The 13,010-nt window shown below is 39.2% G+C and overlaps 1 protein-coding gene across 14 annotated transcripts in view; it reads right to left on the reverse strand.

Moving 5' to 3' along the window:
- Window positions 1-1,014: 1,014 nt before the first annotated feature.
- Window positions 1,015-13,010, reverse strand: part of FOXP1 (forkhead box P1) — a 411,134-nt gene continuing 399,138 nt past the window's right edge. For 7 of the 14 annotated variants that reach the window (XM_058437157.1, XM_058437155.1, XM_032149488.2 and 4 more), the window contains 2 exons: window positions 12,424-12,590; window positions 1,015-5,882 (listed from right to left, as the gene is read on the reverse strand). In XM_058437157.1, the coding sequence (XP_058293140.1) occupies window positions 5,738-5,882; window positions 12,424-12,590 (312 nt within the window). In that variant the 3' untranslated portion in view covers window positions 1,015-5,737. The remainder of the gene's footprint in view (window positions 5,883-12,423; window positions 12,591-13,010) is intronic. The other 7 variants (XM_058437158.1, XM_058437156.1, XM_058437154.1 and 4 more) reach the window with 1 other exon arrangement.

Below are 13,010 nucleotides of genomic sequence, written 5' to 3' on the forward strand. Positions count from 1 at the left end.
TCCTGAAATATAAGTTAAAATGTAGTATGCCTCAACCAGCAAAATCTTCACTAACATATCGTCATACTTGGTTTAGGTCCTCCAGTTTATTAAAAGAAGTATCTGTACATTTTTTAATTTTACTAAATGTATATGCTGTAGGCAGTATTTAGGTTTAAGCCTGGTAATTAAAGGAATTTGAATTAACGCTAAGACTATAGTCTCAGTAGCCAGGTGAGAATTAAAGGTTCAAATGTTTTGCTATTATGAGACTAAGGGGTTTCTAGATAGGGCATAATTGTTAATTCAAAGAGGACACTAGTTTGCAACTTAATAGCAAAATCTACTTGTTAAAAACACACACACAGACACACACACACAACTTTCCTAATATGTGCTTTTCAAAATAATGCTGGGAAAGAATGTTCACTTATATCCTCAGCATCGGTGAGTGCTTTGCAGAATAAAGACTGGGAGGTTAATTTTCAAGTCATCCTTTGCCCTGAATTATGTGCTCTGAATTATATATGTAATGGTTTTATGTTACCATGGTTTGGCCACTTAAAATACTGCTTTCATATTGGCAATTTAATTTTTATTGAAAGATGATGCTCAAATTAATCCCTAGAATATATACTATAGAGTAATATTAAAGAGACATAGCACATTTCCTAAATGCATGTAATTTTTTTTTTTAAATCTCAAAATTAAGATGGTTTTTCTGGAATATTTAGGTACTGAAGTTCTGTTTTCTTCAATGAATACAATTATCTAGCATACTTTTGATAGAATAGTTTTATAAAATCATTTGTTCTAAGCATTTATCATTATATGCAAAAAGATTTCTTGATGAGAATATTATAGACGGTGCATGTTTTTGACATTAGCATTTTATTTGGATGACTAATCTTGCAGATGTGAAATTTTAATGAATTATTCATGAAATTGCTTTCCTCTGAAATTTTAGTTTGCTCTTAATGCTAGTTATTAAACATTATTTTTCTTTATAAAATTTGATGAAAAAAATTAGGGTGTGCTTCAAGAGAAAAGATAGCATCTCTTGCTTTTTTTCTTTTTTTTTTTACTTCCCAATTCTCTAAGTGGATACTTTCACTTGGAAATCCTGAGGATAAGAGCTTCAGCCTTCCCTGATGATGAAAGCTTTCAGTTAAGATTGATTTTAATTCTGCATTGGAAGCAGCTGGTGACAAACCTAAGGCATATGCCTAACATACAATATCAGCAGGTCAGAAAGGGAAACAAACTTAGGCTGTGGCGACTTTTACTACCAGTGTGAACAACCAGCATTTTTATTGCATTTGAGAATGCTTATGTCAGTAATCAGTACTGACTACACAACATTTTTTTTATTGTCTGTATTCGCAGACATGGAATGATGGAATTACAGTTGATGTCAAGGAATGAGTTTCTTTTATGCCTTATCAAAACAAAACAAAACAAAAAAATTCTTGTTACTGGCAGCACATATACATGAAGCACCATGCTCACAGTCCGGACTGTATCATCTTCATCAAGGCTTATGGGTAGCAGAGATTGCATGAGCTACACTGGGCCCAAGAAATGCCTTCAGCATTGTAAATCTCATTCTCAGGATAAAGAAGCAAAACTGACTTTGAAGACATCCAGAATTTCAGGAGGCTATGTCATTAACCAAAAGGTACCAAAAAGATTCAAAATCTGAATAAGCACACTCTTCTTTGTGCCTTTGGAAATGGAGCTCAGCTGGAATGTGGAAAAGAGAGGAAATTTTTTTAACTCTATTTTTTTCCATGAGGAAAAAAAAGCTAGTGATTTACAGCATACCTTGGGTTAAGAATGCAAGGTTTTCTTTACTAGGTCTGACAGGATGCTGGGGGTGGTGTCAGAGCTGTCCGAAGGTGGCAGGACTGGCGGTAACTCTTCATGTATGTACATAAGCCTTGATATTCCATTTTGCGGCTGGTCCAAGGTGGCAGCCTAACTCATCTTACAAGACAGACTCTACGGACAGGTAGGTTGGATCCTCATTCCTGACAGTGACACACGGGACTACCTCCCTAATGTATGCTTTTCTTTGAGAAAAAAAAGTAACAAATTCTCTTTACATCTTGGCACCTTGTAAAGTTTTTTTTTTATACAAAAGTTCAATAGTTTTGACACTCCCCATTGTTAATCACTACTTCACTGATAAACTTGGAAAAGTGTGACCCTGGAATTTCATCATGCAAAATATTTACTGCAGCAGGAGAAAACATTTTTTAAACAACATTTTTTTTTTTCTTTTCAAATGTATGAACTTGTTTAAGATAGCCAGGAAGGCAGTGGTAGGATAAACACAAGGGATAGGAATGTATCAAAAAACAGATTCACACACACACACACACACACACACACACACACACACACACACACACAACCTGTACAAAATGCTCCAATCAATGAGAACAGAAAAAAGAATCTTCAACTATGTTACAATTTAAAAGCAGAAAAAAAAGTTAGGGAGTTTCTCCCTCCCACATGTCAGGAAATGTCATCCAATATTCTTAAAGCAAGGATAACTAAATAAAATACATGTGCAGCATATTCTGCAATTCCATTACATACAGTAGTTTTTTTTCCAAAGCTATTTTTTTTTAGTATCGTTAATATAAAGCAGTTGCACAAAAAGCAAAGGTGTTTTGACAAACAGATGTATGCATTTATTCCTTTTTAGGAACAATATCTAAAAAAAGAACCGCCCTCTGCCCTCCCCCAAAAAAGACAAAGATTCACACAGACACATCGGGATATATGTACAACATAATAAACCCCATTCTAAAGAAGCAACTGGGATAACCCCCAGGGGATACAGAATCGGAATTGTAAAAATCATAGTGAAATTTGCTTGCTGTAAAGCCTGAGAATTTTTTTTCAGTTGGTTCTTCTGCAAGGCTGTGATACCTGCAAAGATATGTAAAATCTAATTTTTCTTTTTTTTTTTTTTTTTTTTTGCTACAGTCTTTAGACTAAGCATGCAAGACATACGACTAAGTGCAACTGAGTGAAATGTTTTTTTTAAAATTTTAATCATTCCCTAAAGGTTTGAACTGAGGTATGCGTACTAACAGTTTCTCATGCTGTTATCTTTACTCATGTCTAGCTACACATGCTGAGAATGAACTAATCTACCAGATTTTTATCCTCTTTTGAATACCAAACTAACCAGCAACCACTCAGTTTAGAAGCACAGGGCCCCCTTCCCATGACCCTGTCTGGCTACTGCCTGCACATCATGAAGCTGCCTGGAAAAGTTTTTTTTTTTTTTTTTTTTCTTTTTTTTTTAAAGTCTTGCGTGACCACAGACTGCCCTTTATACAGAAAGCAGAGTGAAGCTTCAAAAATAACTGCCAGAGAAGTTTTTGTACCAAGCTTATGAGTGGATGGGAGTGTTACTTTTCTTTAAATGAAAAATGCTGACCAAAGCCTAATCGGAAAAAAAGGAAAAATTAAAAATAAAAACAAACTGAAGGATATATGCCAAGATAAACCAAAATTAATACAGTGATCACAGCACAGTTCTTCAACAAAAGTGGCATACAATCTAAAAATATCTTTTTTTCTAGAAATACTATTATGTGATCTAGTTCAATTAATGGAAGCTTTTCTGTTCTGACTCTAAACTGTCTCCTTTATTGGATACTCTAATTGCAGTGGCATACATTCATTTTTTTTGAGATGGGACTCCCTTCCTTCTGTAGCTCCTTTAATATTGTGTCTTATTTTTATCTGCAGTAGCCCCATAAAATCTCTTTAAGAGAATGAGTTTTGGTCTCTGTAGAGGTACACAAAAAGAAAAAGGAAAAATAACTACTAGAAAAAAGTAACAACTTTGGTTCCATTATCTACTTGGTCTTCTAAATTTACGATGAAGGAGCAGTTCTCTTTCTCAGGTTGCAATAGCCTATCGCTTGTCATTTGCCTCTAAATTCTTTTGCCTCCTTTGATCAACAATAAGAGGATATTTGGCTTCATCAGATAAAGCATAAAACAGAGAACATAATTTACCTTTGTCTAATATCTTTGGTAATTTTAGAAAAAAAGGTACAAAGAATATAAATTAAGCTTCGAAAGGCTCTCGAACTAAAAAAAACTACAGTCCTATATAAATAAATGACAGGAAAGTGAGTGCAGAGTTGAAGTGTGGAGGGGTTCTAAGGACTGAGGTTGTACTGACCTGTAACCATCACATTCTGCATACCATGTTTGGGACCCCCCAAAGCCCAGGGCCTACACGATATCTTCTGTGAGTTTTTGTGATACTGGGTTGGTGATATAATATTGCATAACAAACTGCAGTACCAAATTTGCATATTTGAAATTAACATTTTAGCATTTGCTGAACTCAGTCCTCATTAACTCCCTTACCAAGTTCAATCTGAAATCGAATTTGCATTCAAACAGTTTAATGCCACCAAGTAGGTCTGAACTAATGTATAAACTCAGCGCCGCCGCCGCCACCCCTACTTTCAGGGCAGCTGCTCAGGGAAGCCGGGTTTTTTTGGCCGTTTTGCAAACAAAACCAGCCCACACTCGTTAGCGCAGAGCACCCAAGGCCTATGGCAACTTGGTTTCACAAGGGAGAGCCTTCCCAGGCCATATTGTCAGTCTAATTAGTATGAGGTTTTTTTTCAGTGCTGCCTATGTTTCCTTGTGCTGGTAGAATGTGGTGGCATTTATTAATGATGGTTGCTGCAAAAAAAAAAAAAAAAAATCCGAAACACCCCTCCCCCCAACCACCCCCAACACTGCTGCGTGGAATGAATCGGCATTGTTCCTAGAGTATGTCTCTCTCTCTTTTTTCTGTCATTCATTCTCTTTCTGGCAGGACGTCACGTCTGTGTGAGAGGGCCTTCATGTGTAGAGTGCAGCATTTGGGACCTTTTTGAAAAAGACCAAAACGGAATGTTTTCTGACTTTAGAGAAACGTGGTGATGTCTGAAGGAAGATGGAATGAGTGACAGAAAGCTACAAACGAGAAATGACATTCAGCTTTGTATAATAAAAACACCTATTAACATTCATCACAAGGTACAGAAAACTTTAAGCCTCCAAGAGGCCATCGGCCCAAATGGAGGCCTGAGGTCAGAACTTAAAATGGTATAGTAGAAGAAAAAAAAAAAAAGCAATACATTAAAAAGTTTGGGATAATTATTTTTTAACCCCCCCCCCCCAAAAAAACAAAAAGCCCTCCCCCCCCCCAACAAAAAAAAAAAAAAAAAAAAAAAAAAAAAATGGAGTAAAGGCAGTGATAATCAACATGCAGTACTGTGCAAATAGGTCGTCCATTGGAATCCTTAAATTCTGGGCAAAGGCTTGGTCTGCAGCTTAGGTGCACAAGCTCCGTCGGGCGTCCTCAGTGTCCAACATTGGCAGGACTGCAGTTCAAAGTCTGCTGCTAAAAGTGAATCAGTTTAGCAAATTTACAACACTGATGTTGACGGTTAAGAGAGGAGAATCCCAAGTACCAAACAAGTCCATCCAATGCACAGAGTACAAATTCCTTTTTTCAACAAAAAGTAGAAAAATCAAAAATACTCCCAAATGGGGTTCTTGATGGCACTAAGAGTTAACACATTTCAGAGTTGTCAAAACGTAGTGAAAATCCTCCAGACTGTACAACAAATGGAGAACAATTTCACTGCTAACTTTTGACGTGTTTTGTTTGTTTGTTTTTTTCCTTTTTCCAATCTTCATTCTCGGGGTTGGCCTGCCCCGATATTCACTCCATGTCCTCGTTTACTGGTTCATCTTCGTAATCTCTGTCATGGTCAAAATCTGGACTGTGGTTGGCTGTTGTCACTAAGGACAGGGGCCCTTCAGCTTCCTCTGGATCGAGGGGCTCTTCTTTGACGTGTACAGGATGCCTGGAAAAAATATGCAGAGGTTCAGTGAGGGTACTTCCCAGGCCACTGCAGCTCAGGTGCACTGAAAAGTCTGGGGCAACAGAAAAGCCGCACTCTAGAACTAGAATTCTGTCCAGTATTGTCGCCATTAGCCACATGTGGCTCTTTAAATTGAAATGAACGAAATCTTACTACATTTAACATTCAGTTTCTGAGTTGTGCTAGCCGCTTTTGACATGTTCGAAGGCCCCATGTGCCTAGCGGTTAACTCTGGCCAGCACAGAGACAGAACATTTGCATCACTGCATAAAGTTCTCTTGGGTAGTGCTGCTCTGGATCACTAGTCTCTGGACAGGTGCGGGCCTTTCCTCCCTGGTGACATTTCTCATACTTTAACGCACGCTGCAGTCACCTGTGGGCCTTGTTGAAATGCAGTGTGTGATTCAGGTCTGGGGTGGGGCCTGAGACTCTGCATCTCTAACAAGCCCCCAGGTGATGCCGCTGGTCCTAGAACCAGATAACAGGTTCCCGTAGTGTACCAGATAACAGGTCCCGTAGTGGTATCCTGGGTGGATGAATATCCACCTTCAAATGATTACATGAAATAAGAATCTGTAATGCAGCGGCAGTTTGTGGGGACCACTGAGCAGAGGAGGCTGGGCTAATCATGGCTTGCTGTGTGTTCTGCTTTGCTAGTTAACATGCAGAACCTGTGAAAGAACTCTCCAGAGTACGACCCCAAGCGAGGTTCTATCATTAATCAACTTCAAGCAAACACAGCAAAGAGACACCATGATACATGCTTGAAACTCCAAATTAATGCATATTTTTACAAACTGTCAATAAGGCAAGAAAAGCCCTGCCAGGAAACACAAACGGAGAGGAAAAGGCTCGCTCAACACAACAATATGATAAGAAAGCAGAGCCCCAATCAGAATAATAACGCTGTCAGCTGTAAACAAGGCAAAACATGAGGCCCGGCTGGTAGCAGCCACTGGGATGCGCGCGGTTGCGATGAGATCTGCCAACTTTCTCATTATGGACCAGCGCATGGTTCACCCGAAGGGGACCGGGGTGATCACACAAAACCACTCGGGTAACTATTGAGAAATGTTGTTCGTAAATCATATTTACAACTGATGCTTTGCAAATACAAATGACTTTCTGTTGCAGGGGCTTTTGATATGTAAAAGAACCATTCAAGTTAAAATGGTCCCATCTCTGGGACAGGCTGCAGAAGGGAAGATTTTTAAATTGACATTATCAAGTATTAGTAATAAGAGGTGGTAATGGGGATGGTTGGCTTCCTAAATAATTGATGCTGTATGCAAACCCCAAAGGCCCCTTGAACCATTTAAAAACAAACAGAGGAGTGCTTTGGACTGCCCTTGAAGACAGGAACCTTCAGAATCAATTGACTCTAAAATTAGCACAGCCTAGAGAGCATTTGGCGGGGCTAGATGTTAGGTTTAAAAAAATTTTTTTTTTTTTTTTTTTCTGAGACGGAGTCTTGCTCTGTCGCCCAGGCTGGAGTGCAGTGGCGTGATCTGAGCTCACTGCAAGCTCCACCTCCCAGGTTTGCGCCATTCTCCTGCCTCAGCCTCCTGAGTAGCTGGGACTACAGGCGCCCGCCACCGCGCCCGGCTAATTTTTTTTTGTATTTTTAGTAGAGACGGGGTTTCACCGTTGTCTCGATCTCCTGACCTCGTGATCCACCCGCCTCGGCCTCCCAAAGTGCTGGGATTACAGGTGAGCCTCCCAAAGTGCTGGGATTACAGGTGAGCCACGGCGCCTGGCTGCTAAAAAAATAATTTCTTTATTCTTAAAAACTATTTGCAAAACAAAATACAGCAAAGTTGCATTACATTACATTTTATGTATGGCTCTCCATCTATTTTATTTATTTATTTATTTATTTATTGAGACGTAGTCGTGCTCTGTCACCCAGGCTGGAGTGCAGTGGCACGATCTCGGCTCACTGCAACCTCCACCTCCCAGGCTCAAGCAATTCTTCTGGCTCAGCCTCCCAAGTAGCTGAGATTACAGGGGCCCACCACCACACCTGGCTAATTTTTGTATTTTTAGTAAAGATGAGGTTTCACCATGTTGGTGAGGCTGGTCTTGAACTCCTGACCTCAAGTGATCTACCTGCCTTGGCCTCCCAAAGTGCTGGGATTACCGGGGTGAGACACCATGGCTGGCCGGATATTTTTATTTAAAAGAAACAGTTGTACATCAGTGCAAGGAAGGCTGCACGGGGAGTCACCCTCCCAGCAGTCTGTATTAAGCATTACAGATGGGGATTTTTTTTTTGTTAATGGCTGTGTTAGCGTTTCAGCAGTAAGAATTAGGACTGGCTGCATAATTTTGGAAGCCCAGTGAAAAATGACAATCTGGGGTCTCTGGCTCAAAAATTAAAATTTCCAGACAAAAATGGCATTAAAGCAAGTACATGCCAGGCATGGTGGTGTGTGCCTGTAGTCCAAGTTACTTGGGAGGCTAAGGTAGGATGATCACGTAGGATGATCACTTGAGCCCAGGAGTTCGAGTCCAGCCTGGGTGATACAGTAAGACCCCTATCTATCTCTAACTAAAAAGGTAATAAAAACACATAAAATCAAGTGCAGTGTCCTTTTAGGCATGCGATTGTGTGTGACTGCACGTCACATACCTGTGAACCAGCTCTGCTAGGAGACCCTACATTCTTTTAGGAAGAATTAGTTATGCTGATGATGATTCCTTTAAAAACACACAAACCCTTAGGTAAGGCCAGTTTTCTTATTTTTGCCAATCTCTTTCCATTTGAGGTCATATTTTTAAATATTGTAAATTCAGCAGGAATGCTATTTTTTAAATTTTCCTAGCTTTACAATTTGTAATGTTGATGGCTAGATGAGATTCCACTGTGTTGACATATGTCAGTTTCTGCATACTAGGCATTTGAGGATCATCTTTTTCTCTTTTACTGTTTGTATAATACAATGACCACTTTTATCCATTCATCTTTCTACTCTACTTCTGTTGATTTACCTCCTTAGGATAACTTTCTAAGAATGGAATTGTTAGAGCAAAGGCCAAAACATCTTTATGGTTCCTATGATTTATTGTGATATTAACTTCCAAAGGGGCTATCAATTTAAACTCAATCTCATCAGCAGCAAGCATTATTTGTAAAAAATATTTTGTTGCTTAGCAGGTACAAGGTAAGCTCAGGTTACCTCAAATTGCGTTTCTCAGATTACTGACAATGGCGAACATTTCCTAATATTTGTTTCAAACTTTCATTGTTGAGAACTGCAACTTTATGAATTACTGAAATTTATGTTTTAGCTATATGCTGATTGAAGTTCAAATGTTTTCCAAATCAACACTTTCCTACTTCCTTAACTATCAGGTCTATCAATCTTTTCATGTTTATAACCCAGAATTGAATGATAGAAGAATGTAAGAATCATGTAAGACCTTGGGGAGGGGGAAGGAGGATGAGGACCCCTAGAAGAAATAGAACCATCTCCATCTTAATGAAGTTCTTGCTGTATAATTTTAGACTTTGACCAATATTGTGCTAATCTTATCCAAAAAATCAGATACATGTAAAGCCCCACAAAACACCGTTCACAACATCAGAGAATATTTCGTTTACCCAATTATCCTCATTTGATCATTACAGTGTATACATGTATCAAAATAACACATGTACCCCCAAAATATGTAGTTACGAAGTATCAATTTTCAAAGCTGTAGAAGTGAAAAAACAAATAAAAAAACAAAACACGTTTTCCCCCTAAATTGGTAGCCAAAATTCATGAGGATTATTTATTATCCAGAAGACATAGGTAATGATCCTGTCATGCCTGTAGGCTCGACTCCCAGTGCCTCATGCGGAGTGGGTCCCCAACAAATGTTAACTGGCTAGATCTACTGTGTGACCACCTGATGACACAATCAGGTTAGACAGTAAGATTTCGAAACTTCAGAGAAATGAAATCCAATTTCAGGGCATTTCTTGGTAGCGGCAGATACCCCTGGGGTGTGGCAAATGTGTAGCACAGGCACAGGGTACTTCAAAGAATAAGAGAGGATGGGATTCCATGAAAGATACATTTGAGATGAGATGCGGACTACTGAAGACACTACACTTCACATACACTCACCGTGTCTCCTAGAAGTTAGGGCTGTGTATGATGCACCTTCCTCTCCTTGCAGACACTGCCCCCACCCTTTCTCTCCAACTCCTACTTCCGAAAGGGCTACCGCGGAATAACTGTGTGCAAAACCACACATTTCCCTTCTCCTTACATCTGAGTAATTCCTTTGTTTAGCCACTCTGGGAACACAAGAGTTTTAAAATAAAGCTGACTGGTGTTTAAAGGCATTGTGTTCTGGGGGTGTTTGCACAGCATGGAGTATTTTGCTTTGTAGCTCCTTTAGTGCCTATCAGGATAAAAGTATAATGCCCCAAAGCCATAATTATGTGACCACTTTCTAGTGTTTCAAAGGAGGAACGAAACGTAGTGGTATCTGACTGTCACAGAAAGGGTAAGAATGAAGAGTTCTGTTTCAACACTCAATATTAGCTAGGCCGCCTTCCTAACAAGGTCCTTCAAGCCGTGCCGTAAAGTTTATGGCTTGATTTATTCCAATAGACTGGAACAGTTGAAAAACAATTTGCATCATAGCAGGGTAATGCATATTGGACAGGAATGGAAACTCTTGTCATTACAGAATTCCCTTAATGGAAATATGAGGTCAAAAAGAGTAACAGTCTATGACACGGATAGCAGGCGCAGGGAATCTGCTGTTGACATATAATTACATTTAGCAAACAGCACAAACCTGTGAGATTTGAGCAACGCATTTTGACATTTTTGTGTAGGGTTTCTTGTAAAAAATAGTTGAAACCTTCATTTCATCAAAAATCACAAAGACTATTATAAAACATGGTCTGGGTAATACTGGGGTTAATTCAAATTTGTTAAACAAATTAACCCTGCAGTGACTTTCATACAGCAACATCAGCATCACTCTCAACTGGTGCCTGTGGCTTGTATCCAAATTATCTTTTTGTTTTAGTGTTTCTTTATACTAATAGGAATATATGTCAACAAAAACTTGGAGTTTGTACAGATTATGAGAAATAGTATCACTTCCATTCAGTAACTTCAGACATTTTTGTTCTAATGAGTATTTCTTGCAGCAGCTTATACCAATTTACGTTTGCTCTGAACTTCGTTAGTATCTAAGTAAATACTTCTGTCATGACAATGATTTAAGATGAATACAAATGTGATAACAGGAAAGTCGGAAACACTAAGTTGCTTTGGAAAGGATGAAATATAGCAGCATCAGTGTGGAAGATAAACACATTCTTAAAATGCTGTGAAGTAAATGCTAAGATACTGTTCATATAAATTAAAAATGATTATTTCCATATCCAGAAAGGATAGTAAAGATCCTTTTTGAAGTGCTGTGGAGATGAAATTCAAATGCTAGAAAATCAAATTTCAGATTTTCCCGTACCCTCCAATTTATGCTGGCAGATAACACTTTTTTCTTTGTCATTAGATGCCAATTCCATCTGCTCCTAATTGTTACAGGTCCTATTTTCCATTCCGATCACTTAAATGATCTTAAAATAAGATGTTGGTCGGTAATTCAGAAGTAATGTGTAGACAAGCAGCCTATTCTAGGAACTGACAGTACCACAAACACGAAATGGGTTAGTACCTTAAAGTGGGCAACAGTTTTGAAGAAACTCACTAAAAGGAAGAGACTGTCATTCCACAGCATCTCCTGCAAAGCCTATCATTTGGAATAATGTGGTTTCTTCGCTCTGTTTGGAAACGTTTCCTGGGAGAGGGGGTTATAGTCACACCAAGTTTTCTCCCATCACCCACTCAAAGCGGCATCACGGTCTCCTGGCCTCTGCCTTTCCTGTGGTTTGCAGTCCTGGTTCCATTCACATTCAGCATGGGCAACCATGGCCCATCACTTCGTTCAGTTATATGTGTGCTCATTATACTGCCGTCTGCTGCTATAATGCTGCTATTAATTTTCCTTTTGATATTTTAAGAGCAATCTATAAATCATGCCGCCTTTCATTTGTGCCATCATTAATGGTTGGTAATAATGCTGCGGCGTCGTGTTCGTGGTTAACCTTATCGCATCACCAAGTCAACAAGCATCTTTTTCTCTCGGCTAGGTTCAACATGCCCGAAAGTTGCACAAACTGCAAACTTATTCATAGGAATGCATATTAATTTGAGGAGGAAAAAGTAGTGTGGCTTAAATAATGGCCTGAGATGTGATAAAGCAGAGGAAAAAAAGCAAACCTGTTTCTCATTTTATTGCTGTGAATTGCTTTTATGGGAAAGTTAGCAAATAGTCCTTTTATGCACTAACCAAGCTGAACATTTCTTGAAGTACAAACTTCTAGCTTGGTTCTCGGAAATCAGAAATTACAGACAAGGTATATAAAGCCCAGAGAAAGGGCTGTCTCCCTGTGTGTACCTAGGGAGACTAGGGTCTGAAAGCAAAGACCTTTTGCGTGGACAATACTCACACGGCTTGCATAGGAGATCTGCCTGGACTGCTGTCACTCTCGTTGCTGTTGGTATGCTCCATTGCCCCGTTCAGCTCTTCCCGTATTGCGCTGGCTAAGTTGCCCAGAGTGGGATTTCCCATGGAAGCGGTAGTGTATAGAGGTATACTATTCTCAGCCATTGAAGCCTGTCATCAACCAAGAGAAAATTTATGAAGACACAGGGTATGTAAGACAAGGAAACTACTAATTATGGGTGTACTCGATAATCTTCAGTTTGAGTTAATTGTAGCATGGCTGGCAAATACAAGTTTCTAAGAGGTGTTGAAAGATTTTGCTTTAAAAACGACTCGTGGCACCTGTCCCAAGCTTGGTTTTGAAGAGCTAACTGGGGGCCAGGGGGGGACCAAAGTGCCTGTGGGTAGGAAGGACTCAATTTGGTCCGGCTTGGTAGTCACATGGTGTAGACAGGCTTTCGAATATGAAGTTTATGTCGGATGCGTTTTTAAGAGGAGCTGAATATTTCCAGATCACAGTGAAATATAATGGAATTTTTATTTCTTTATCCATTTTGATGACTCCAGTATTGGATATTAGAGATTTTGATC

The sequence above is a fragment of the Hylobates moloch genome, unplaced genomic scaffold, assembly GCF_009828535.3.
Source record: "Hylobates moloch isolate HMO894 unplaced genomic scaffold, HMol_V3 SCAFFOLD_4, whole genome shotgun sequence".
NCBI lineage: Eukaryota > Metazoa > Chordata > Mammalia > Primates > Hylobatidae > Hylobates > Hylobates moloch.